Source organism: Hyperolius riggenbachi, chromosome 10, assembly GCF_040937935.1.
Source record: "Hyperolius riggenbachi isolate aHypRig1 chromosome 10, aHypRig1.pri, whole genome shotgun sequence".
Taxonomy (NCBI): Eukaryota; Metazoa; Chordata; class Amphibia; order Anura; family Hyperoliidae; genus Hyperolius; species Hyperolius riggenbachi.
The window spans coordinates 66,784,609-66,812,341 of NC_090655.1; the positions used below are offsets into that span (position 1 = coordinate 66,784,609).

A 27,733-nucleotide genomic window follows, 5' to 3' on the forward strand; every position below is an offset into this window, starting at 1 on the left:
CAGAACTGTCCATTTGCGGCTCCACCGCAACGGACAGAACACGCCACAGGAGGAATCCTTACAATTATATATAACCTAATTAGAAAGGGTTGGATGATAACTTTAGAAAACAATGGAGGCAAGAATAGCATACCCATGATTTGCCAAGCCAAGTGCTGTTAATGTGCTAATTACGCTGTAATTGTTTTTGATTTGTTCAGTATTGATTGGTTGCAACTCGGCTATATTTCCTGGACAATATTCTGACCTGTGAAGTTAACAGTATAAGTGTCTACAGACCCCTCATTACAATTAAAGGAAGGGGTGTGTTATTTGGTTTTCCTGAGATCCCACCAGCCGGGTACATCCAGCCTGGTAATCATTTTTAATCTTTTATAGGCTCACTCTGAAAATCTGGGGGTCCTTTCACACTAAGGGCTGGTTCACATTGGGTGCTTTACTGCGATCGCAATTCAGCAGCCCAAATCTTGCGATTTGCTTTGATTTAGCTCGATTTGCGCTTGTGATTCCAGTTCAATAGAACAGAGCAATCGCCCCCAAAACAATGCATGCAGCGCGTTTGCGATTGATCGAAATCGCAACCGCTGCAGTGTGAATGTATCGGTGGGGATACATTGTAGCAGCACTTTGCTGATCGCCGGCGATTAGCAAAGCTCTGAAGAATCGCCCCAATATGAACCTGCCCTTAGACCGCTGTGTCGCCCAAAATCGCTGCAACCCAATGCAGCAGCAATCGTAGTCTCATGGAGTTATACACAGATTGTGGTGTGGTGTGGCGGGTACTGACTCAGTACTACACCGCACGCCGTGTGTTGCCAGGATGACATGTAGGTTTACATGGGAAGTGATGCATACTTAAATGGTACTGTATGCCTCACTGTATGGCTGCATAGCAACTTCAAGGTGCAATGCAACCTCTCTGCAACCTTGCTGTAAGAATAAGAATACGGTAATCTCAAAACAACTGACTCACCGAAGTGTGTAAGGAGCCAGAATTACTGAGGCAAGGGCGTAACTAGAGGGGAGAAGCCGCTGCGACCGCAAGAGGGCCCAGAGCTAAAAGGGGTCCCCAATGTCTACTTCACGCCCTCCAATAAAGGGCTCCATCCTTCAGATCAGGTGTTCTTGTGGCTACACTTGTTATGGGTGTGAGGATTACAAGGGTCACCGGGGGTATACATGGGAAAAGATGTGAACACTGGAGGGGCCGCATCAAAGTTTTGCTGGGGGCCCCCATGATTTGTAGTTACGCCCCTCCCCGCCACAGTACTCAACATATTGTGTATAACCTGTCAATTTCCTATTGGTGCTGGCAAAACTAATTCATGTAGGCTACAAACTTCCTAGTCATAAGACTAGGGAGGGAAAACAAGAGGTGCTTCGCCTAGGCAACCACAATCCCGCCCATCAGCTAAGTACAGAATAGAAGCACATTTTGATGTTATTGCAGATGGAGAAAGAGTGACCTTCTCTCTAGCTGCACCTGATTGGGCGGCGTGAATATAGTGGCGTTATCAGGGAATGTGGACGGGGACAGCGCAGCCTTCAACTATAAATGGAAATCAGCACACGTCCTGCTTTATCCCGCCCTTAACCCCTTCCAGGACTCTCTCCGATTCCATTGTATTCCTGCCTTACTCACCCCCCCCCCCCCTGGCAATCCGCTGCCACCTCAATCTGCTAAGGAAAGCAAAACGTGCCATACCCGATGAACTACAAGTGCTAGGCTGGCCTGACAGAATTTTTTGTTATGCTGTTAATGGATCCGCCTCCTCTTCAGAACACACACTACTCCAGGCGCTCTCACACTGCTGCATATGTGCTTACGCTGCGGTTTCTTTTGCGAACGTATGCTTTTGTTAGTGTTTTTTTTCACTATTCATTTCTGCTTTTGTTTCCCTCCCAATGTACAGACAAGTACATAAAAGTACATTTATAGAGGAACTTTAAGCGAGGATTGAACGTCATCCCAATCAGTAACTGATACCCCCTTTCCCATGATAAATCTTTACCTTTTCTCAAATAGGTCATCAGGGGGGTCTGTATGGCTGATAGTGTGGTGAAACCCCTCCCACAGTGTGACGTCATGACCATGGTCCTGACAGTTTGCCGTCTGTGAACCTCATTGCATTTTGGGAAATAACGCCTTTTTCCAACTGCCAAGCAAGCAATAGCTGCCTTTGTGCATAGAACGTTCAGTAACGAACATTCTGTACAGATCACCTGAAAGAACTAATGTCACCACCAGTGATACATTTCAGAATGTAAATCAGATAGTGGAAATATTTTACAATGAACAAACACTGACTAAATAATCTCTAAATGAATAGTGTAAACAATAAGCAATTTTATTCATTATGATATTTTCACTGCAGTTACTCTTAAGGGTGCGTTCACAGTGTAGTGTTGCAGTGCTGTGTAATGGCCGCTTTGTAACGAGGCTTTGCAATGCACAGCGTATGCGACTTTCACCGTGCAGCCAGTGCATTGCAGTACAACAGCGTATCCCAATGCACCACACGCAGTGCTTAACTACAAAACGTGCGCATTAGCAAGCAGTAATGGTGAAGTATACTTTAACTCAGCTATATTCAGTCTGAGAATGTCCTGAACCTTCATAGAGGCGCCCACACACTGAGAGACTCTCCACAGTTACTCCCTTATTGCCCGAGGAAGCGGGTTTGACCCACAAAATGCACTGCAGCAAAAAGGGGTAAATTCAAATAAAATTGTGTTCTTTACTGAAACAGGCCTTTTGTGTTATCTGTTGGGAGGTAAGTCCACCCACCACTACCTCCCATTTTTAGTGTATTTTATCCTGTTTTGGTTCATGTGTATTCCTAGACCACTCCCTCCTCAGAAGTTGATTACCTGTATGCACACAAACCTAAGGTGGCCACTAACAGTACAATTTGCCAAACGATTATTTGCGTGAACGATCGGAAATGATTGTTTGGAACCACTAATAGACAAAAATCTCCTAACTAATCCAATTGACAGTATCGATCTGAAAATCAGATACATTTTTTATTAATCTGATCGGATTGGTAAGTGCTGTCTGCTTTATTTCCTTATCTGCCAGTAGTAAAGATGCTGACCAGCAGGCTCAGGGTGGATCAAACAACATGAACAAATTATACGAGGAATATTAATAATTTCTTGATCCATCTTCTAATTTTTCTCTTTGCAATGTATTGACCTTTTTTTCCCCCCATTACTATCTTTTGGTATAGTTCCTCTTTATAGCCTTAGCCTAATCCTGCTCTGACCCAGTGTGTAACACTAAAACTATTCCCCTCCCAACACCTTCCGCAATGTTCCCTAGCCAATAAATGAGTGATACTCGCCTATCGTTGGGGAGAGTCCTAATAACTGTATTGTGCCCAGTCTGATGAACAACAGTGTAAACTGCTGCCTGAGATTATTCTGCACTGTCTGGCTCTGTAATTCAAGCAGTAAAAGGACCGCTATGCGAACATTTTACAATTTAAAATAGATGAAAATACAGTACATACAAATAAGAAGTTAATTTTTTTCCAGAGAAAAACGAGCCATAAATTACTTTTCTTCTATGTTGTTGTCACTTACAGTAGGTAATAGAAATCTGACAGAACCGACAGGTTTTGGACTAGCCCGTCTCCTCATGGGGAGCTCTCAGAGTTTTCTTTATTTTCAAAAGCAGTTAGTGGATGTGTGCAAACAGGTAGATGGGGCGGCCTGCATCTTTAGAAAGGCACTCCTTGAAAAGGATCTATACAAAGAATCAAGGCCACGCTGAGAGTCCCCCATGGAGTGATGGACTAGTCCAAAACCTGTCAGTTCTGTTAGATTTCTACTACCTACTATAAATAACAGCAACGTAGGAAAAAAGGAAATTATGGCTCATTTTACTATGGTAGAAACTTACTTGCTTGCAGGTATTTTAAACTTTATATTCTTTCGCAATATGGGTCCTTTAATTGGGACACAACACACCCCATAACATTTGGCCAGAGGTCTGCCATGGGGACAGTGCAGAGCAGCCCTGTGGAGGGGCAATGGGGGCTGCGCTGAGCCACAGACGCTGATCTTGCTGATATAAAATGTTGGCCGGCTGGTAAAGGCAGATGATGCTGACAGAGCTAAGCCCCGCTGTGAATGGAAAAGCTCACAAGTCAACATTTTCCACTACATTTGTTTCCAGGACCCGAGTCAGAAGGCAGCGGGCCGGGCGCAGAGAAGGTCACACTGAATACGGCCAGAGCGGCATTATCCGTACAGCAGAACAACGCAGAGCACCGGAGCATTTAAAGACAAACTCCGCACTGAAATGTTTTCCTAGTCCTGTGCAGCCATTGGGGGAATAGCTTGTAATTATTTGCTACATCTGACAGAAATCCTGCAATAAATCTGCAGTGTGTCTACTTCCTGCTTTCATGGAAGCAGGCATATTGTTACATCCTGTGTTTACCAATTAACTCTCTGCCATGGCAGCCAGCTGACACAGCTGAGGGGTCAAATTACACTTGTGATTAGACAAAGATGAGAGAGAATTAGACAGGCTAAACTCTTTAAATACATATAGGGTGCACTTCTCTATGCTTTTCTTCTGTCCTGTGCAAAAGTTCAGGTCCACTTTAATAAAGATTTTTTCAGTTTTGGGGTATAGTCCATGTTGGGTAAACCCCATTTGTTTTTGTAGTTTTTTTTGCAATGTTTATCATTCAAACCTGACATGACAGACCCCATTCCAAAAATAACCACATGCTTAGCTGAGCTTCAGGAGTGAATAAATGACAACTGGCTGACAAAACGGAGATCCTGGTCTTTGGAGGTCAACACTTAGCAGTTCCAGACTCAGTCACAGCATCACTGAGGGTAGGGAACTCAGGCCTTACCAGCTCCAACACTGTGCGCAGCTTGGGTTTACTGAGTGATGGGGAATTAAACTTCAGGAATCAAAATTACGCTGCTGTGAATCATTCCTTTTTTTTCACCTTAAAGAGAATCTTTACTCTAATATTCTTACACTAAAAAGCATACCATTCTATTCCTTATTTTCTCCTGTGCCCCTCTGTGCTGTTTCTGCCACTCTCTGCTGCAATCCTGGCTTGTAATTAACAGTTTTAGGCAGTGTTTACAAACAAACTAACCAGCTTGTGGTAGGCTCACATAAACAGAGTGTGTGAGTCATACAGAGTGTGCAGGGGGCCTGCAGAGGGTGTGTATCGCTTCTATGCAATCACAAGCAGCCCTGCACATTCCACACATTCAAGCCTTAGCCCGACAGACACGACAGAGTAAAGGAGATAAGATTTATTACAGAGACAGTGCAATTAGGAAAGGCTGCAGTAAGCCAGAGCACATTAGAACAGGCATAGGAACTTATAGGATAGAAGAACTAAGGCTGAAATATTTGTTACAGAGTCTCTTTAAGGTGCCCATACACTAACGCGATTCCCCCGCCGATAGACAGCAGATTTGATCACTGTGATTGAATCTGCTGTGAAATTGATAAAGCAAACGCAGACCGATTGACCGATTTCCATCAGAAAACGATCGATTCAGTTGATCTACCCAGGCGAAAAATTTTACCTGATCGCCGGCGGGTCAGGAGCGCGTCATTAGCGGCGTGCGATACGGTGACGATCGACGCAGCAATACATCACCTGTCTGGCTGGCGCGAGTCCCCACTCTCTCTTACTTCTTCCAGCATCTTCTCTGCACTTCCAATCCGGTCCTGTGAGAAAGGGCGCTGTACTGCTTGTGACAGGACGGGGACAGGAAATGAAGGGAAGATGGAGTACGCTGGAAGAAGTGAGACTGCGGGGACCTGGGGAATCGCGCCGACGGACAGGTAATATATTGCGGCTGGCCAAGGGAGCAGGGGAGGCAAGCAGGCAGCAGTTCCACGGGTTGTGAATCAATTTCATGCTGAAATCGATTCAAAATCTGTTTGCAGTGTATGGGCAGCCATTAGATCCCTCTCTGAACAGATTCGATCAGTAAGGGATCTATCTGTTGGTCGATCTGGTGGCAATCGACCAGTGTATGGCTGCCTTAAAGAACATTGCAAAGATTAAGCACCTCATACCTTCAAAGGAACTTCCAACCCTAGTTCATGCCTTAATTTCATCATGGCTGGACTATTGCAATATCCTCTATATAGACCTTCCAAACATAGACCTGCACTACCTGCAGCCAGTACAGAATGCTGCTGCAAGGCTATTTACAAGCCAACCCCGCCATTACCACAAAACACCAATCCTTTGCTCACTACACTGCCTACCCATAAAATGGAGAATACTCTTCAAAATTGGCATGCTAACATTCAATTATCTACATGATCTAGTCCCCGTACACCTAAAGGACTTGTAACCGTGTCGCACTTCTCACAACCTCAGATCAACAGGATCTAATAACTTAACAACTCCCAGAATCCAAATTAAAACCTTTGGAGCCAAATCATTCTGTCATGCTGCCCCTACCCTTTGAAATACCTTGCCAAATCCAATCAAGACAGCTCCAACCCTGGAGGTGTTTAAATCAAAGCTGAAAAGCCACCTGCTTAGTCTAGCATTCATGATAACTTTTTTCCCCTGTAACCCATCACAAACAGCAACTATGTAACTGACCTCAGACAAGCCTATGCGCTTTGGGTCCTATGGGAGAAAAGCACTTTACAAATGTTTTGTAGTGGCAGTTGCTTGTCAGACTGCTGCATTGTGCCATTATTTAGAGGCTGTTCACTTTGCGACTGATGAAACCGATGCTATTTTACAAAACTGAATTTGGTTATTTTGGGGCCACTTTTGAAATAGGTTTTGGCTGGTTTGTTGCCAGGGTTAGCTGGATTGAAAATCTATACCTTGCATGCTATGTTCATAAGCTTACCCACAGTTCAAGTCAGAGGTTCCTATTGAGCTGACAGCTCATTTAGCAATATGACTTCCTGTAGTGCTTATCTGAGTGTGACCTTTAAACTGTGCATTAAACTGTACATCCCCACTCACAGAAATACTTGTACAGCTGTGGCTAGGCTGAAATGCCTTTGTTTTAAATTAGATCCGGAAAAGGTCTGCAGACGTCCCTTGTGCTATGCTCTCTGACACCATACTGCAGCTTGTATAGCTGCTAAAAGAGCAGGTCAGAAAATTCTCTCTCTATCTCCCTCTATCACCCCCCATCCCTTGTTTACATACTCTCATTTGGCAGGGGGAGGGGCCTGACTGAGCTGACTTTACCTCCCCTCCCTTCCCTGGTACCAAAAACTAGGAGGATCTAAACAGTGGCCTATATGGCTGGAGGAGTATCAAGGACATTCCCAATAAAATGATACTAAAGGAGTTTTGAAAACATGCCACAGAAGATATCAGGATTATAGGGTGTGAAAACAAATATTATTTTGTTTATTTAGTTAGTCATTTCTTACCATACGGACCATTTCCCTATTGTGGATGATGGGGGTGCAGATGTGTGTAAGGCCCTATTTGCACATGACAGAATTTTTATGCAAATCACGTTTTTGAGAATTTACGGTCACTGCACATGCAATGCAAGTCAATGGCATCGCATTTGTTCAGTGGAGCGCGATCAGGAGCGCAGATGGGGGCCACGCATCCAAAACAAAGAGAGGGTCGCTGCGGGGGACCGGAGGATCGTTTAGTGACAGTGCGGGTATGTGGCGGCTGCAGGGGGCTGGTACAAGCCCCAAGTAAGTTAAACTCGTTTTTTTTATAGTTCGTTTAGGTTCCTTTTAAGGGCCAATTCACACGAGCATCTGCTGGTGTGTCAGCAGGGTGTAACAATAGACCCTGCAAAGGATGCAGCCGCAGAGGGGCAGAGAAGTCTCAGGGGACCCCCGTGGGGGGACAAGGTCCCTGTCCTGAGATACTCACAACTAAGGGAACAGAGAGAAAAAGCTTTCTGCTCTCTGCATAATTGTTCTAATGACTGCATCTGCTCAGCCACAGATAAGGAATCATACAAAGTTTTGTAGACAGTCCCTATTCAGCGTGCAGCATGCTCTTGTGTACAGCACCCTGCCCCCAACTTCTTTACCCAAGTGTTGTGTACTGTAGTGATGCTGGAGAAGTCCGCAGTGCAGGTTCTGCTCCATCAAAGATGGACAGAGTGAGTTTAATAAGCTGAGTCTGGAAGCAAACTTGTCTGTCGGTTTTCTGTATGCGTTTTCTGCACACCATGGGCTTGATTCACTAAACCGTGATATGACAAATAGCACACCATATCAAAGATATCAAACCTTATCAAAGATATCACACCCTTTTAGAGTAGCATAGTGAGCCATACGAAAGTACTGAAGCCAAGACACCAGCAGGACAGCTAGATAACTGGCACATTTTATAACGTAAACAAAGATGGCAGCTTCCATATTCCTGAGTGCAGGTGCCCCAGAGGAACAGATGTCCCAGTTTCACATCTAGACAATTAGCTTCATACATCTCAGATCGGGAGATCTCCACGCGGCCCCGGCGTTCACGCTTGTCTGGCAGGCGGATCCGATATGAACACACAACCTCCTACATCGCAGCTGTTACAGCAACACCCGCCTTACCATGTTGGGCGCTAGCGTAGCTGCAGGAGAAACGTGTAACAATCAATATCCCGGCTATGGAATTTGGAAAAGGCCCCCCGAGGAATTCTACAGAGGAATATTCTCAGAAGATGAAATGAAATATGTCTCATGTGATCTGAGAACAGTCCCGTCACATTCCCTGCATCATCCGCTGCCAAGCGGGGCCAGCGACAAACTCTAACTTCAGAATTTTACTCCAGGCAACTAAAGTATTCGCTATGCCAGGGGGAGTGTTCAGAGGTTATGCAAAAAAACAACAGTGAGGAACTTTCCACTGCAAATCTCAATAGCCATCGCATTGAGATTCTGATCGCAATTTGCAGCTGTTTGAGAGTGTGCCTTCCCGTGTGTTGCATCCTGTTTTTTGGAACAATTGTGGCTATGTGTGGCATGATTGCAATTTCTGGGAGGCAAGGGGCGGGGCTTCACAATGCACAGGGAAATCTAATAAAAATAGCATAGTACTGCGACTTTACCAGGATTTTCCTATCAGAACGCACCTAGTGAAAAAGGACTCTTATTTGCCAGATTCTTATTGCATTCATTGTCCTCTCTGGTGATACCTCCACTTCCTCTTCCACTGATGCAGTAAAGAGTCACCATGATCTATTCTATGGGACCTGATGCAGCTAGATGAATGAGTCTTCCTCGCCACTCAATCAGCTTGCTCATCTCTGTACATCTCTACTCTGGATCCTGCCACTACTCCACATCTGCTGCTCCTCCCTGCAAATCTCTACACTAGCTCCTACCATTATTCCTCTGCTGCTCCTCCCTGAAAATCTCTACTCTGGTTCCTACCACAACTCCTCATCTGCTGCTGCTCCCTGCAAATCTCTACTCTGACTCCACCCACCACACCTCCTCTGCAGCTCCTCCCTGCAAATCTCCATTTTGGCAATGTATGCGATTGCAGTGCATGTGCAATCACAATTGCAGTTTGCCGCGGTGAAGGGCTCTGAATCATGGTCCAAAATAAGTATACAGATCAACTGCACAGCTCAACTCCCATTCTCCAACAAACAGATCATTTGATTGTAGTGGCTGGATGGTTTAATGGTTAAGGACTCTGACGCAGGAGACCAGGGTTCAAATCTCGGCTCTGCCTGTTCAGCAAGTCTCCCTAACACTGCTACTGCCTATAGAGCGTGCCCTAGTGGCTGCTGCTCTGGCGCTTTGAGTCCGCCAGGAGAAAAGCGCGATATAAATGTTATTTGTCTTGTCTTGATTGGATCAGAGGCGAGTATCTGCATCAGTTCATGCTAGACCTAAAGGTGCCCATTAACAGTACAATTTTATTGTATAACAACAGAAAAGCTGACGCGCCCAATTGATCCTAAAGGATGGCATTATCAATAATTTTCTTAGCAGGATTCACACAAATTTGCATGCGTTTCACGAATGTACGATAATGCGTTCGCCACACATCTAATAAATTGTGTTTTGCACATCACATGCAAATTTCCATTGCTTTTATAATTTGCTGTAAAAAACATTGTGCATGAAAATAAATTCACAAGGTGAATTTTACCTTGAAAAATGCATGTGAAAAAACAGTTTTTCGCAATGATAAGTGTGAACCCTGCCTTAAAGTGGACCTGAACTCTTGCACAGGGCAGAAGGAGAACATAGAGAAATGCACCCTGTGTGTACTTAGAGAGGTTAGCCTGTCTAATTACCACTCATCTGTGACTAATCACAAGTGTAATTTGATCTCTCAGCTGTGGCACCTGACTGCCATGGCAGAGCAGCTAATTTGTAAACACAGGATGTTAACCCATGAAAGCTGGAAGTAGACACTGCAGATTTATTGCAGGATTTGCATCAGCTGTAACAAAGAAATGTTTTTCTTTGAAGGTTATTATGCTATTGCTTATCTTTCAGGCCTGGTGCACACCAAAAACCGCTAGCAGGTCCGCAAAACGCCAGCGGTTTTTGAAACGCTTTTTCTTATTTTTACCTAGCGTTTTGCGTTTTTGGGTGGCATTTTTTGTGTAGTAGATTTCATATATTGTTACAGTAAAGCTGTTACTGAACAGCTTCTGTAACAAAAACGCCTGCAAAACCGCTCTAAACAGGCGTTTTTCAGAGCGGTTTGCGTTTTTCCTATACTTAACATTGGAGGCAGAAATGCCTCCGCAATTCAAAAAATGCCTCAGCCCGGGAGTATGCGTTTCAGCAAAACGCCTCCTGCTCTGGTGTGAACCACCCCATTGAAATACATAACCCTAGCGTATCCACAGCCGCAAGCGGCTGTAAAAACTCGAGAAACCCGCTCTGTGTGTACCAGCCCTTAGAGCAGAGAGGAAGTTCTGAGTTCAGGTCCGCTTTAAAGTACCCCTGACCCAGACCTTGGCCCCGATATTTTTAATATCATTTTTATTACTGGTCCTGTGCGATTAGCACACAGCACCATCCTCCCCTCCAGTGCCCCCTGTAGCCCCCGTTCTGCTCAGTAGTAATCTTTAACTGAGGCAGAACGTCGAATATGGGCAAGGAGGAAGTGGCAGTTCTTCCTCCCCTCTGCCCGTCCATAATTCAGCCCCCTCCACCTGCCACTTTAGTTCCGCTTACGACCCAGTGCACACAGCGGGCCGCGGAGCTGCACTGTGTTCGGGCTTGTGGTGATTGAGGTTGGATATCCTTCCGACTTCAATCACCACAAGACTGCACACAGCGCAGCTCCCGTGCGCGCTGTGTGCAGTGGATCATAAGCGGAACTAAAGAGGCGCGTGTAGTGGGTGGAGCTAAGGATGGGCAGAGGGGAGGAAGAGCTGCCACTTCCTCCCTGGCCATAAGTGATGTCAGAACGGGGCTGCAGTTGTGGGAGGATGGTGCTGTGTACTAGTCACTCAGCACCAGAGAGTAAAACATAAAATACTGGGGTCATGGGTACTTTAAAACAAATGATTGCGTCGCATGGCAGATTTTTTCATAGATACAATCATAACTGGTTCAGACATGATCAGGGGAGGACTGGGACCTTTTGGCCTGAGGGGAAAACACAAACTAGAGGCCCGTTTTCACGGCAGCCCCAGCCCAAATGACATCACACACGTGCCCCACGTGCTATATGTCGGTAGTCACGTGGGAAATACTGCAAGGACACTCGAGGGACAGCGTGACAGGTAAAGTATAAATGCACTGGCTCCGGGGGGCACATAATACATTTTTAGTTACAACGGTTAGGGTTTCTATCACTTACACAAGTCCTGCAAGCAGCCCTTCTGGAGTCTAGGGACTGTCTGCAAGCAGCCCTTCTGGAGTCTAGGGACTGTCGAAAACTTTTCAACCTAGACAACATCTTATGTAGCTGTGCACATGCAGTTAACAATGGTGAGAGACCAGACAGTTTTTTTTCCCACGGACCCTGCACGCAAGCCTCTGCTCTGTATCATGCTGTGTATACTTACTAGCTTGCCCATCCTGCAATTGCTCTGTAATTGGGCATTTATTTCCCTCATTCAGCCTAGTGTTTCACATTGCCTTATACAAAAACCTGAATTCACCAGGCACAGTGCCAGCCCTAAATCATTAAATGAGAGGCAGCCTGGGGGGAAATCTCCCCCCGCCCCTCCTGGCCAGTCCTCCCCTGGACATGATCACAAGTTGGATTCTTTGGTGGTGTAGATCGATGAAATACAATTTTTTTTTCAATCTATATGACCTTATCGGAAATATAATCAATTGTACTGTTAATGGGCATCTTAAAAGACAGCAATACTAGTTACTACCTGAGATGACTAGAAAGCTATGTGCGGCTCATCTAGGATGCAGACCACTGAGCTACAAAGCTGCGGATCCTTACCCGGCGGTAGTCCTGGCTCTATCCGGTATGCTGTGCGGGGAGAGATGACATTTTATACATTTCTACTTTTGTTTTAAAAATCCATACATATATTGAGGCATAGATAGCTCCCAACACTCCCCAAAATTGTTTCCAGGAAGGTTTGGCTATCAGGAAAGGCTGTAGACCAGGGGTCTCAGACTCGCGGCCCGCGGGCCATTTGCGGCCCTCGATACAATATTTTGTGGCCCTTGCCGGCAAAAGCTTCCTTATAGTTCGCTTCAGTGCTCCCAAGTAATCCACCGCATCCCCGCCGCTAAACAAGGGCTGCAGAGCCCCCAAAATCGCCCGGGGGGCAATCCGCTGGCATTTCCTGGAAGGGACAGAGCTTTCAGCTTCAGCTCTGCCCCTCCTGACGTCAATCGCCGCACGGATCGCCGCCTCTCCCCGCCCCTCTCTGTGAAGGAAGAGTGAGAGGGGCGGGCAGAGGCGGCGATGCGCTGCGATTGTGAAATCCCTTATGCGGCCCAGCCTCATCCAGACTTTGCCTCCTGCGGCCCCCAGGTAAATTGAGTTTGAGACCCCTGTGTAGACACACTATGCAAACTTTTCTGACCATCAGAGCTTTCTAAGCGTGTTTTAAAGGGAAGGTCCAAGCAATTTAAAAATATAAAATCCACTTACCTGGGGCTTCCTCCAGCCCCTGGCAGCTGTCCTGTGCCCTCGCCTCAGCTCCGGTGGCTCCCAGTCCCCACCGGTGGAGATGCCGACCTCGACAGGTCGGCTTCTTCTGCGCTCCAACATGCGGCGCACTGGTCACGTTGACGTCATCCGGACTGTAATGCGCAGGCGCAGAACTACTGCGCTTGCACAGTACAGTCGGGATAATGTCAGTGCGACTGAGAGCTGCTCACGAAGGCGCAGTGGATATCCTGTGCCGAAGGGGACCCCGGCCATCGGCGCTGAGCGGAGCTGCGTCAAGGGCACAGGACGGCTGCCAGGGGCTGGAGGAAGCTTCAGGTAAGTGGATTTCTTATTTTTAAATAGCTTGGATGTATCCTTTAAAAAACGTTCCCATTGAATTAAAATCATGGTAAAATCACAGCAAAATTGCCACAATCCCGATTTTTTGAAAATTGGAGATTGGGGTGATTTTACTGAGATTTTAATGCTAGTCAATGGGAGCATTTTTTAAAAAGTGCTTAGAATGAGTGATTGCGGCATATACAAACATTCATACATACACATATCGCATTGTATATACACACTCAGATTACGTCCTGGGTTTAGGTCCGTTGTAAAGGGAACCAAAGGTGAGAGGGATATAGAGGCTGCCATATTTATTTCCTTGTAAACAATGCCACTTGCCTGGCAGTCCTGTTGTTCTTCTGGCTTAAGTAGTGTCTGAGTCAAAACCCTGGAGCAAGCATATGGCTATTCCAGTAAAACCTTAGTCAGCTGACTCAGAGTCCCTGATCTACTGTATGCCTGCTCAGCATCTACAGGGAGTGCAGAATTATTAGGCAAGTTGTATTTTTGAGGAATAATTTTATTATTGAACAACAACCATGTTCTCAATGAACCCAAAAAACCCATTAATATCAAAGCTGAATATTTTTGAAAGTAGTTTTTAGTTTGTTTTTAGTTTTAGCTGTTTTAGGGGGATATCTGTGTGTGCAGGCAGAGCAGGGACAAGGTCCTCCAGCACCCAAGGCTGAGACACCAAAGTGCGCCCCTCCATCCCTCCCACCCCAGCCGTCACACACTGATTGCTATTAGACTAAGAGGGCCACAGGGCCCACAACCTCCCCAACACCTTAATCTCTAGTTATCTGGCTTGCAGTCACTGCCATGTATCCCCTTTTCTTATTTCTTTCTGCTTCAAACACAATTTGGAATGACAGCTGAATGAATTGTGCGCCCCCTCCTACACTGCGCCCTGAGGCTGGAGCCTCTCCAGCCTATGCCTCGGCCCGGCCCTGTGTGCAGGTGACTATTACTGTGCATAATTATTAGGCAACTTAACAAAAAACAAATATATACCCATTTCAATTATTTATTTTTACTAGTGAAACCAATATAACATCTCAACATTCACAAATATACATTTCTGACATTCAAAAACAAATCAGTGACCAATATAGCCACCTTTCTTTGCAAGGACACTCAAAAGCCTGCCATCCATGGATTCTGTCAGTGTTTTGATCTGTTCACCATCAACATTGCGTGCAGCAGCAACCACAGCCTCCCAGACACTGTTCAGAGAGGTGTACGGTTTTCCCTCCTTGTAAATCTCACATTTTATGATGGACCACAGGTTCTCAATGGGATTCAGATCAGGTGAACAAGGAGGCCATGTCATTAGTTTTTCTTCTTTTATACCCTTTCCTGCCAGCCACGCTGTGGAGTACTTGGACGCGTGTGATGGAGCATTGTCCTGCATGAAAATCATGTATTTCTTGAAGGATGCAGACTTTTTCCTGTACCACTGCTTGAAGAAGGTGTCTTCCAGAAACTGGCAGTAGGACTGGGAGCTGAGCTTGACTCCTTCCTCAACCCGAAAAGGCCCCACAAGCTCATCTTTGATGATACCAGCCCAAACCAGTACTCCACCTCCACCTTGCTGGCGTCTGAGTCGGACTGGAGCGCTCTGCCCTTTACTAATCCAGCCACGGGCCCATCCATCTGGCCCATCAAGACTCACTCTCATTTCATCAGTCCATAAAACCTTAGAAAAATCAGTCGAGAGATATTTCTTGGCCCAGTCTTGACGTTTCAGCTTGTGTGTCTTGTTTAGTGGTGGTAGTCTTTCAGCCTTTCTTACCTTGGCCATGTCTCTGAGTATTGCACACCTAGTGCTTTTGGGCACTCCAGTGATGTTGCAGCTCTGAAATATGGCCAAACTGGTGGCAAGTGGCATCTTGGCAGCTGCACGCTTGACTTTTCTCAGTTCATGGGCAGTTATTTTGCGCCTTGGTTTTTCCACACGCTTCTTGCGACCCTGTTGACTATTTTGAATGAAACACTTGATTGTTCGATGATCACGCTTCAGAAGCTTTGCAATTTTAAGAGTGCTGCATCCCTCTGCAAGATATCTCACTATTTTTGACTTTCTGAGCCTGTCAAGTCCTTCTTTTGACCCATTTTGCCAAAGGAAAGGAAGTTGCCTAATAATTATGCACACCTGATATAGGGTGTTGATGTCATTAGACCACACCCCTTCTCATTACAGAGATGTACATCACCTAATATGCTTAATTGGTAGTAGGCTTTCGAGCCTATACAGCTTGGAGTAAGACAACATGCATAAAGAGGATGATGTGGTCAAAATACTCATTTGCCTAATAATTCTGCACTCCCTGTATAGTTAAAAGTATTAGAGACACAGGCTCAGGAGGACTGCCGGGAAACTGGTATTGTTTAAAAGGAAATAAATATGGCAACCTCCATATACCTCTCACCTCGGGTATCCTTTAAGTACAATCCAGCAGCCTCAAAGGGGGAAGAACCATCAGCGCAGTGTGACGTGTGACATGTGACACGCGCAAACATTTTTTGGTAGTTGTATATCAAGTCAAAATTTAGCAAAAAAAAATTTGCTTGTATCTCAAATCGCTCTCAAACCAAGTTACTCTCAATGCAAGGTTTTACTGTATATAGATTGTGAAGGGCAGCTTCCAGCAGTGGCATAGCAATAGGGGATGCAAAGGGAGCAACTGCACCAGGGCCTCGGATAAGAGGGGACCAGTAGGGGCCCCTCCTTCAACCGCTTTATTAGCTCTTTATTAGTGCTACGCTGGTAATCATCACCTCTATAAATGCTTTAATTAGTTGCAACCCTTACTGTCCATTTCTATTGCAACGCAGGTGGCCATGCTTCCGTGCGGCTCTGCGTTACATCACATGATTCCCTGAGACGGGGCTTGCAATTCCATTCATTATAATGAATGGGATCGCGGGCGCAATCGCCCCAAAATGTGTGCAACCACTCAGTGGTGAATAGCAGTGCATGTACTGAAACAGCAGACAGTGCAGTCTATGCTACTCGCTTCCAGGTCGCTTGCGATCCCATTCATAATACTGAACGGGATCGCGGGCGCAATCGCCACAAAATGCAGGCAACCAAGCGCTGTGATTCAGTGGTGAATCGAGCGCATGCATGGAAACATCAGACAGTGCAGTCTATGCACTCTCTGATGTCACTGCAATTGCGTTTCCATAAGAGCAGCTGAAAGCCCACATACTGAAACGAGCCCTAAGTCTGATATCAATGTATACCTGCTCTGCTATATTAGATGTCCAATTCACTGTAGATTGCACCTACAGAGGTGTCCTTGTGTCTTCCCATATGTTAGCACAGATATCTGACTAATGATTGTAATCAGTAGTAATAACAAGAGTTTTTTGCAGACTCTGCAAATATTTTTTTCTCCACTTTTTTTTCCTCTCATCGATTGAGAAGGAAGAGGTCACAACCCACGAACTCAGTATCAGGCAATAATAAAGGGTTTTAATTAATCCATTCTTATTCAAAACAATAAAATACATCTTGAAAATGTGTTTGAAATCCCTTCTTCATCAATAATGCAACTGCACACATTATTGATTTTGCTTCTGAAACTAGATAAGAAACTGCAACATTTTCCATTGTTTACAGGCAGCGGCCACACAGACACCTCATCTCTGTACACCAGCAGCGTCCTGCTCACTTCCAAGTGACTAAGGGGAACAAAACAGCTGGAAGTACCTGGGAGCATGGCGGAGACAGGCGCAAGGGAGGAAGTACCTGTGAGTAGAGTGGAGGACAGGCGCAGAGCAGGAAGTACCTGGGAGCAGAGTGGAGGACAGCCGCAAGGGCAAAAGTACATGGGAGTAGAGTGGAGGACAGCCACAAGGGAGGAAGTGCCTGGGAGCAGAGTGGAGGATAGCCAAAAGGGAGGAAGTGCCTGGGAGCAGAGTGGAGGATAGCCAAAAGGGAGGAAGTGCCTGGGAGCAGAGTGGAGGATAGCCACAAGGGAGGAAGTGCCTGGGAGCAGAGTGGAGGATAGCCAAAAGGGAGGAAGTGCCTGGGAGCAGAGTGGAGGATAGCCAAAAGGGAGGAAGTGCCTGGGAGCAGAGTGGAGGATAGCCACAAGGGAGGAAGTGCCTGGGAGCAGAGTGGAGGATAGCCAAAAGGGAGGAAGTGCCTGGGAGCAGAGTGGAGGACAGCTGCAAGGGAGGAAGCACCTGGGAGCAGAGTGGTGCAATTGCTGGAAGCCGAATTATTATGTTTTAAAAGTAACTTCAGCTCCGTCTTCTGACGGCGCTGAAGTTACTCCCTGTGCCTGCTATAGCCGTAATTCCTATTACGGCCTATGGTGGCGCCGGCTGCGCCCAAATCTCCTGCGCTGGTTTCAGTGTGTTCGCAGGAGGTACCTGGGAGCAGAATGGAGGAGGACAGCTGCAGAGCCAGAAGTACCTGGGAGCAGAGTGGAGGACAACCACATACTAGGAAGTACCTGAGAGCAGAGTGGAGGACAGCCGCAGAGCAAAAGTACCTGAGAGCAAAGTTGATGACAGAGCAAGAACTACCTAGGAGTAGAGTGGGTACAGCTGCAGTACAGGAAGTACCTGGGAGCAGAGTGGAGGATAGCGCAGGGCAGGAAGTACCTGAGGGCAGAGTGGAGGACAGCCGCAGAGCAGGAAGTACCTGGGAACAGAGTGGAGGACAGCTGCAGAGCAGGAAGTAGCAGGGAGCAGAGTGGAGGACAGTCACAGTGCAGGAAGTAACTGAAAAGATATATAAAGGTGGTCCGCAGGATCAGAGCAGGAACTGACTGACGTAAACACTAGAAGCTGTTATGGTGGCATTTCCTTTTTAGAAATGAAAAGAATAATGCATTGCATCCTTATTACATTACATTATTGATGAGTAAGTGATTTTAAATAGATTATCAAAATATATTTTATCATTACAGTTACACTTTAAATCCATGACAGTTACAAAAGTGTTACAAATGAATAAGTTGCCATAAGTCCACCAAGTGTCTGGTTACCAGAGCTGCAGTGAATTCCTGATAACTGGCGGGTAACGAGAAGCAGGAAGCACTCACAAAAGTCTTTTATCTAGGTTAATATTATCTGGCGTCAGGGAGCAAAGGTGCGTTATGTCACAGAGCGCAGATATGCCGCCCACTTGTCACACAGCGCCAGTAATCCAGCTGGAATGTTATCTCTCTGCACATACCGTGTTATGCATCAATCATCCGGCACGCTGCCCTACAGCACATAAATTCTAGGCCCAACCTGGGCAGCGGGCCCACCAGGTGACTGCCCGAGCCGACCTGCTTGGTATATTGCCAACTCACATTACAAATAACACAATCAGCTGATGCACTAAAGCTTATAAAACTCGATCCCATACTGTAAATTTAGGGAGGTACAGTAGATACGGGAGTGCAGTGCAGGTGTGTGTGAACGGCATACATTAATGAGTCTGAAAAAGCAGTCCAGCATCAGGGCCGGATTTGTACTCTTTACCGCCCAAGGCCACTGTCACCAGCCACCCCCTTTCAATATAGGTAGCGAAATGACCCTTCCCTCCAGTATAGGTAGCCAGATAACCCTCCCTTCTAGTATAGGTAGCCTGATGACCCCTCCCCTTCTCTCTAGTATAGGTAGCCTGATGACCCCTCCCCCAGTATTGGTAGCCAGATGACTCCTCTCCCCTTTCCCTCCAGTATAGGTAACCAGATGACTCCCTTAAAGGGATACTGTAGGGGGGTCGGGGTAAAATGAGTTGAACTTACCCGGGGCTTCTAATGGTCCCCCGCAGACATCCTGTGTTGGCGCAGCCACTCACCGATGCTCCGGCCCCGCCTCCAGTTCACTTCTGGAATTTCTGACTTTAAAGTCAGAAAACCACTGCGCTTGCGTTGCCGTGTCCTCGATCCCGCTGATGTCACCAGGAGCGTACTGCGCAGGCACAGACCATACTGGGCTTCTGCTATACACTCCTGGTGACATCGGCAGGAGCGAGGACACGGCAACGCAGGCGCAGTGGTTTTCTGACTTTAAAGTCAGAAATTCCAGAAGTGAACCGGAGTCGGGGCCAGAGCATTGGTGAGTGGCTGCGCGGGCACAGGATATCTGCGGGGGACCATTAGAAGCCCCGGGTAAGTTTAGCTCATTTTCCCCCGACCCCCCTACAGTATCCCTTTAATCCCTCCTTTTCCCATCCCTCCTTTTCCCACTCCTTTCCCCCCCCCCCCCCCCCTTCAGTATAGGTAGCCAGCTCGCCTTCACACCGCAGCAGCCATCATTTCTCCACTCGTCTCCAGTGCAGAAGAGCTTCCCTCTCCATCTCCAAAGCTGCCCAAGTCCATAGCCGCCGGCCACAATGCAAACATGCAAAGAGAGCAAGGGGGCTGCTGCACAGGCGGATAGCAGCAGGCGCTCGCCGGATGTCCCTGCATTGCAGCATTTGCAAGCTTACAAATGCTGCACCAGTTTAGCCTGCTGCTTTGGTGCCCTCGCTCCTGTGGTGCCCTAGGCCATGGCCTAAATCCAGCCCTGTCCAGCATTATACAGTGTTCCTCATGCAAGTAGTCATAAAGAATAGGATAAAGAAAATGCCTCAGTGTTGAGGTGATCAGTGAGATGACAATAAATGAGGCCTGTTTTACACCTGGTCATTGCGGTGCGATGCTCCGCCCCCATCGCATCACACCACAGAAAAGGTCACTCATATGACTCTGAGGCAGAGTTTGCCGCGGAAGTTTGTCGGAAAGTTTGCGTCACCACGGAAGTCCATCAGTAACGCGCTGCTAACTTTGCGAAGGCTCGGCAGCCAATCGGGAACTTCAAGTGCAATGCAACGCAGTAAGCGTGCTAGGCCCCATTGCCTTGCATTACCCTGTAGTAAAACAGGGTGAAGCAATACACACTTGCAAGGCCAATGTAAAGGGGCCTGCTGTGGCATGCAAATGTAATTAATCTCATTATAATAAACTGGGGTATAGTAATCTATCTCTCCAGGTCCTGGCCAGTCTCCATTATAAGTCTATAGGAGGAACACCTGGTGTAGTAAACTCTGATTTAATAAAACTTCTGTTATAGTAAACATGTTTTTTGGCCCCTCTGTGACATCATATGTCAGAGTGAACCCGATCGTAAGCTGCTCTCTTCAGGCTGGTTGCAAGTGAGTTGATGCCTGATAACACTGATACCTGGGTTCAAATCCTGGCAAAGGTATGTAAGCTGGCTTTTAAAAAAGTACAAATCCTTAATCATGCTACTTTTTCTATTGAATTGATCATAATGGTACATGCTAGGCCAGCTTTAGCATGTAGTGTGGTTGGTGGTCTAGGGGGTAAGACAGATACCTACTACACACTGAGATCTGGGTTCAAATCCCAGCTATGGTATGTAAGCTGGCTTTTAAAAAAGTACAAATCCTTAATCATGCTACTTGTTCTATTGAATTGATCATAATGGTACATGCTAGGCCAGCTTTAGCATGTAATGTGGTTGATGGTCTAGTGGGTAAGACAGATACCTACTACACACTGAGGCCTGGGTTCAAATCCCAGCTATGGTATGTAAGCTGTTTTGAAAAACTGCAATTCCCTACAGGATGATATAAGAGGATGGATGGATGGATGGATGGATGGATGGATGGATGGATGGAGGAGGAGGAGGAAGAGAGAGAGAGAGAGAGATTTTAAAAAATCTTCGGTGGAATTCCGCGGAACAGCTCCGGAATTCCGCCGGAATGAATCGGAACCGGAATTTCGGATCGGCGGTATGCGGAATTACCGCGGAACGGAAAATTGCAATTCCGAGCATGCCTATGCAAAACTAAGGAGAGTGGAGAGGAGAGTGCTAAACACCCGCCTGCGGAGGTATCGGAGCCACTCACATTACAGATGTGAGTGCTCCATCATGATTGGCTGCATTTTGGAGAGAGGCTTCATGATTGGCTCAAGTGTGAGCAGAAAGTTTTGCAGGACACGTGCTGCAAGTCTCGCCCACAAAGGTATCAGAGCCACTCATAGGAAGCAAGGGGCTGCCTTTATTTGGTGACAGCTGCAATTTTTAAGGATCCCTGGATACTGTACCAGCAATTTGTCCAGCCTGGCTATGCAGCCCTAAGGTATACATAACTTTGTAGTCAACCAAATGTGCAAGTGCTTGTACTGTACCTCCAATTGGAGAACAGAGTTGGTCTTTTGCAGCAGAGAAGGTACCAGGGCATGCTGGACCATGTATAGGACAATTTCTGATAGAATAAACTTCTGATATAGTAAACCATTTTTCCTGGTCCTTTGGAGTTTACTATAACAAGATTATTCTGTACAAATTGCATGAAGCCTGGAATTGGACTAATCCAAATCAACAGAAAGTGCATGTAATTGTCCCATATCCTTTTAGTGTGTGCAGAAGGCTCTTGGCTAGTCGACGATCTTGGCACAACGATACAACACAGTGGATGGACATAAAACTGAGGGAATGGAAGGCTACAGGGGGCTGGAAGATGCCCCAGGTGCGTAAAACAGAACGTGTTCCTCCCGTCTCAGGTAGCGATATGTGAAAGTAAGGATTAGCCCACATGGTATGAAGAGGGGTATTCCAAAAATAAAACGCTTAGAGATTTCTCCTTGCATAGCTGTCATGGTTGCCATGGCCTGGGATGTGTGTGCAGGGAGATAGCGACATTCCTCACATACTGGATACTGAACCCATCACGCATGTGTGTGTGAGACATGGGGGCAACCACAGACAGATCCATGTGCACATGTGTGGGCCCAGCTGGTGGTAAGAGGAGTGTCAGCAAAGTTATGGGCCCGGCCCACACAATACACAGATACAATTTCACATTCGGCATACTGCTAACTATACAAGTTACAGCTCAGCTACTATCTATTGTGATGGATGATTGCAATTCATGACTTGCTCTACCTAATGCTGAACTCAGAGCAGGTAGGAGCGATTATCACAAAATGAGACTGCACAAATGTAATAAAGATTTGTCTTCAGAGTGACCAATTTCACCTGACTGCACTCATCATAATTACTATGGTGTGTCCTTTGTGTTCTCATGTAATTTTCTGCATGTGTCATTATCAATGATACAGGTCTGCCAGGAACACAGATTAATACTTATAGAATAAGACAAGAGCTGAGATCAGCTGTGCTGAAGTGGGATGTCAGTTAGTGTGTCATTGTGCTGTGGTTCCCATGTGTCAGTGAGTCATTGTTCTGGGACCCCTATATATTAATGTGTCATTGTTTTGGGGTCCCCTAGTGCTGCTGTGACATTTTTCTGAAACACCCAAGTGCCAGTGTGACCTTATTCTGAGAAGTACTACTCTGTCTTTGTTCTAGGACCTCTAATGCCTGGTACACACCATGCAGTGGCATAGCTAAGGAGCTATGGGCCCCGGTGCAAATTTTACATGGAGCCCCCAAAGCACTCTATACATAACAACGGATACGGTGCACCAAAACCTGCAAATGACAGTGTCAGAGGTGCAAGTAAGGGATGGGAACAGTTTGCTAATGATTATTACTATTTAAAGCATCTATAGAAATGATTATTACCAACACAGGGCCAATAGAGAGCTAATATTGTGCTTGAGAGAGGGCCCCTCTGGCCCAAGGGCCCCGATGCGGTTGCTACCTCTGCAACCCCTATTGCTACGCCACTGACACCATGCAATGATCTGTCAGATAGACGGGTCAAATTTATAATTTCCAACCGGTCGGATCTGATTTTTGATCGGTTGGCTGATCGATTTTTTACAGAAGTGTTCAGAAAATTGATCAGAAAAATGATCGGAAATCAGATCTACCTGATGAGCACCACTACCAGGGAGCAGAGTGGAGGACAGATACAAAGCAGGAAGCACCTGGAGAGCAGAGAGGGGGACATCTGCAGAGCTAGAAGTACCAGGCAGCAGAGTGGAGAACAGCTGCGGAGCTAGAAGTACCTGGGAGAAGAGTGGAGAACAGCTGCGGAGCTAGAAGTACCTGGGAGCAGAGTGGAGAACAGCTGCGGAGCTAGAAGTACTTGGGAGCAGAGTGGAGGACAGTTGCAGAGCAGGAAGTTGCAGGGAGCAGAGTGGAGGACAGCTGCAGAGCAGGAAGTACCTGGGAGCAGAGTGGAGGACAGCTGCAGAGCAGGAAGTACCTTGGAGCAGAGTGCAGGACAGCTGCAGAACAGGAAGTTGCAGGGAGCAGAGTGGAGGACAGCTGCAGAGCAGGAAGTTGCAGGGAGCAGAGTGAAGGACAGCTGCAGAGCAGGAAGTTGCAGGGAGCAGAGTGAAGGACAGCTGCAGAGCAGGAAGTTGCAGGGAGCAGAGTGGAGGACTGAGCAGGAAGTTGCAGGGAGCAGAGTGAAGGACAGCTGCAGAGCAGGAAGTTGCAGGGAGCAGAGTGGAGGACAGAGCAGGAAGTTGCAGGGAGCAGAGTGGAGGACAGAGCAGGAATTTGCAGGGAGCAGAGTGGAGGACAGCTTGCAGTACAGAAAGTACTTGAGAGCAGAGTAGAGAAAAGACACAGAGCAGATAGTACTTGACTTGAGAGCAGAGTAGAGGACAGCTGCACAATCGATAGATGTATGGTCACCTTAAAGTGGGTCTGAACTCTTGCACAAGACAGAAGGAAAACATAGAAAAACAAAGAAGGAAAACATAGAGAAATGCACCCTGTATGTATTTAGAGAGTTTAGCCTGTTTTATTCCTTATTCTTATTTTAGGCTTTGTATAAGCTGTAACAAAGAAATGTTTTTCTTTAAAGGCTATTATGCTTTTGTGTATCTTTTAGAGCAGAGAGGTAGTTCTGAGTTCAAACCGCTTTAAGTCGGTGTCATTAGTTTGGGAGCTCCATTGGCAGTATATCATTGTTTTGGGATCCTTAAGTGTAAGTGTGTCATAGTTCTGGGATGCAGAGCGTCAGCGGGTTTCATAGTTCTGTGGTTCCCAAGACCAAGTGTGACATTATTCTGGCATCCCCAGGTGTCAGTGTGTCATTATTCTTAGTTCTGAAAACAGAGGATTCCAGCAGTGTTACCACATATCTGACAAGCAAACCGTAAACAGTGCCATTACAAATGAACCCTTTACACACACAGGGGCTGCTGCTCCGCAGGATTAGGACCATACAAAGACACTCAATAAGAAACATTATAGAATGGAATGTAAACACGAATACACAAAAACAGGCCAATCACCATTATCCCAATGACAGGAAGTTGTAAAGCAAAAAAATGTGCACGCAAATTACACAGCATTACAGTTAATGCTCTGGAATTATCTCAAAGTATTTCCTCAATGCAGAAAATCTCCCCTCCTGAACAGTCCGGATTCAAAACAAACCAACTCAGGTAGGAAGCAGGAAATATAGGCGGACGCTAGCGGTGGAAGTTTTGTTGCCGCCATAGGAACGCATTGTAATTATCAGCAAGGAGGGGACATTTATGTGCCAGATAAATACCGGGACCGCAAAATAGTTTCTTTCACTTGCCAGACTTCTATCTTGCTTTTTAATGTCTATTTTTTTTTTGGGGGGGGGGCATATTTTTCCCTCACTTCCTGTTAGGCACTGACATGAAGTTAGGGCAAACCGATGTAAGGGCAAGATCCCATCTTTGACAGGCAGTAGGGATGATCAATGATCAATGATATGCAAATGCTAATGAGTTTATGTAATTTTTTATGCAAATATATGCAGCTTGAAAATGGACCAATCAAGTCCCACCCAGGTTTCAATTGATTGGTCCAATTTCAAGCTGCATACAGTATATTTGCATAAAAAAAACTTTACATACATTTGCATAAACTCAGAAAAATGTGCATATCGTTGATCATCCCTACTGAACAGGTGCCATATTGACAGGAAGTGCAGGTCCCAAACTGAATAACAGACGCAAAAAGTCAAACGGTATATGTAATTGTTAGTGCTGCTAACCATGGTCTGTAGCACAAATATTGTAATGATCTTCCCTCAGGTACTGCCCCCCCTCTCTCCACTCTCCAGTTCTGTTGCACTCCATGACTGCCACATCTCTCCCCCTCCACTATTTACAGCAATTACAGCAGAATTCAAAATTGCTCTACGCAGTATAAGTAGATAATTATTACCTTTGCTTGTTAATTATTCAATAAAAGGTTGGATGTTTTTCTAAAGGAACATAATATTATGATGTACCAGATAATAAAACGCAGATCCAGAAATGCAACTGCTATGAGGTCAGGATTGCGCTCTTATTAAAGACAACCGAACCTCATTTTATGCACAGATTTGTTTTTCTTCTTCCAGATCAAACAGATTATCTAAAGACATCATTTATTTTATTGTTTTCTTTTAAGTGAATTTGAAGTGAAAGGAATTATATTCCTTTATTGTATCCGTGGCTTAGAGAATATTAAAGGCAGAGGATCAAGATGGCAGCCAGGAAATGGCAATTTGTAAAGGGGAACTCTACTTTTGCAAAAAAATGCTATACATATCATGCGGTCCTGTGCAAGTATTTCTCAATTAAGTTATTATTGCAAATGAGGTTTACATTTTAATTCCATTTTAATGTATTAGAAGCAGAGGTGTCAGTGATACAGAATGTATTAGAGGCAGAGGTGTCAGTGATAGAGAATGTATTAGAGGCAGGGGGGGGGGGGGGGGGGTCAGTGATAGAGGATGTATTAGAGGCAGAGGGGTCAGTGATAGAGAATGTATTAGAGGCAGAGGGGTCAGTGATACAGAATGTATAAGAGGCAGAAGGGTCAGTGATAGAGGATGTATTAGAGGCAGAAGGGTCAGTGATAGAGGATGTATTAGAGGCGGGGGGGGGGGGGGGGGGGTCAGTGATAGAGGATGTATTAGAGGCAGAGGGGTCAGTGATACAGAATGTATTAGAGGCAGAGGGGTCAGTGATAGAGGATATATTAGAGGCAGAGGGGTCAGTGATAGAGAATGTATTAGAGGCAGAGGGGTCAGTGATAGAGAATGTATAAGAGACAGAGGGGTCAGTGATAGAGGATATATTAGAGGCAGAGGGGTCAGTGATAGAGGATGTATTAGAGGCAGAGGGGGGGTCAGTGATAGAGGATGTATTAGAGGCAGAGGGGGTCAGTGATACAGAATGTATTAGAGGCAGAGGGGTCAGTGATAGAGGATGTATTAGAGGCAGAAGGGTCAGAGATAGAGAATGTATTAGAGGCAGAGGGGTCAGTGATAGAGGATGTATTAGAGACAGAGGAGTCAGTGATACAGAATATATTAGAGGCAGAGGGGTCCGTGATAGAGAATGTATTAGAGGCAGAGAGTTCAGTGATACAGAATATATTAGAGGCAGAGGGGTCAGTGATAGAGGATGTTTGAGAGGCAGGGAGGGTCAGTGATAGAGGATGTATTAGAGGCAGAGGGGGTCAGTGGTACAGAATGTATTAGAGGCAGAGGGGTCAGTGATAGAGGATGTATTAGAGGCAGAAGGGTCAGTGATAGAGGATGTATTAGAGGCAGAGGGGTCAGTGATACAGAATGTATTAGAGGCAGGGGGGTCAGTGATAGAGAATGTATTAGAGGCAGAGGGGTCAGTGATAGAGGATGTATTAGAGGCAGGAGGGGGGGGGGTCAGTGATAGAGGATGTATTAGAGGCAGAGGGGTCAGTGATAGAGGATGTATTAGAGGCAGAAGGGTCAGTGATAGAGGATATATTAGAGGCAGAGGGGTCAGTGATAGAGGATGTATTAGAGGCAGAGGGGTCAGTGATAAAGGATGTATTAGAGGCAGAGGGGTCAGTGATAGAGGATGTATTAGAGACAGAGGAGTCAGTGATACAGAATATATTAGAGGCAGAGGGGTCCGTGATAGAGAATGTATTAGAGGCAGAGGGGTCAGTGATACAGAATGTATTAGAGGCAGAGAGTTCAGTGATACAGAATATATTAGAGGCAGAGGGGTCAGTGATAGAGAATGTATTAGAGACAGAGGAGTCAGTGATACAGAATATATTAGAGGCAGAGGGGTCAGTGATAGAGAATGTATTAGAGGCAGAGGGGTCAGTGATAGAGGATGTATTAGAGGCAGAGGGGTCAGTGATACAGAATGTATTAGAGACAGAGGAGTCAGTGATACAGAATATATTAGAGGCAGAGGGGTCCGTGATAGAGAATATATTAGAGGCAGAGGGGTCAGTGATACAGAATGTATTAGAGACAGAGGAGTCAGTGATAGAGAATATATTAGAGGCAGAGGGGTCTGTGATAGAGGATGTATTAGAGGCAGAGGGGTCTGTGATAGAGGATGTATTAGAGGCAGAGGGGTCAGTGATAGAGAATGTATTAGAGGCAGAAAGGTCAGTGATACAGAATATATTAGAGGCAGAGGGGT

General features: G+C 46.0%; 1 protein-coding gene across 14 annotated transcripts in view; it reads right to left on the minus strand.

Moving 5' to 3' along the window:
* The window catches only part of ABLIM1 (actin binding LIM protein 1), a 440,123-nt gene that overhangs the window by 272,986 nt on the left and 139,404 nt on the right, over positions 1–27,733 (minus strand). For 11 of the 14 annotated variants that reach the window (XM_068257415.1, XM_068257403.1, XM_068257402.1 and 8 more), the window contains exon 2: positions 12,384–12,413. The exons of the other annotated variants lie outside the window; for them this stretch is intronic. In XM_068257415.1, coding sequence (XP_068113516.1) covers positions 12,384–12,413 — 30 coding nt within the window. The remainder of the gene's footprint in view (positions 1–12,383; positions 12,414–27,733) is intronic. 14 annotated transcript variants of the gene reach the window in all.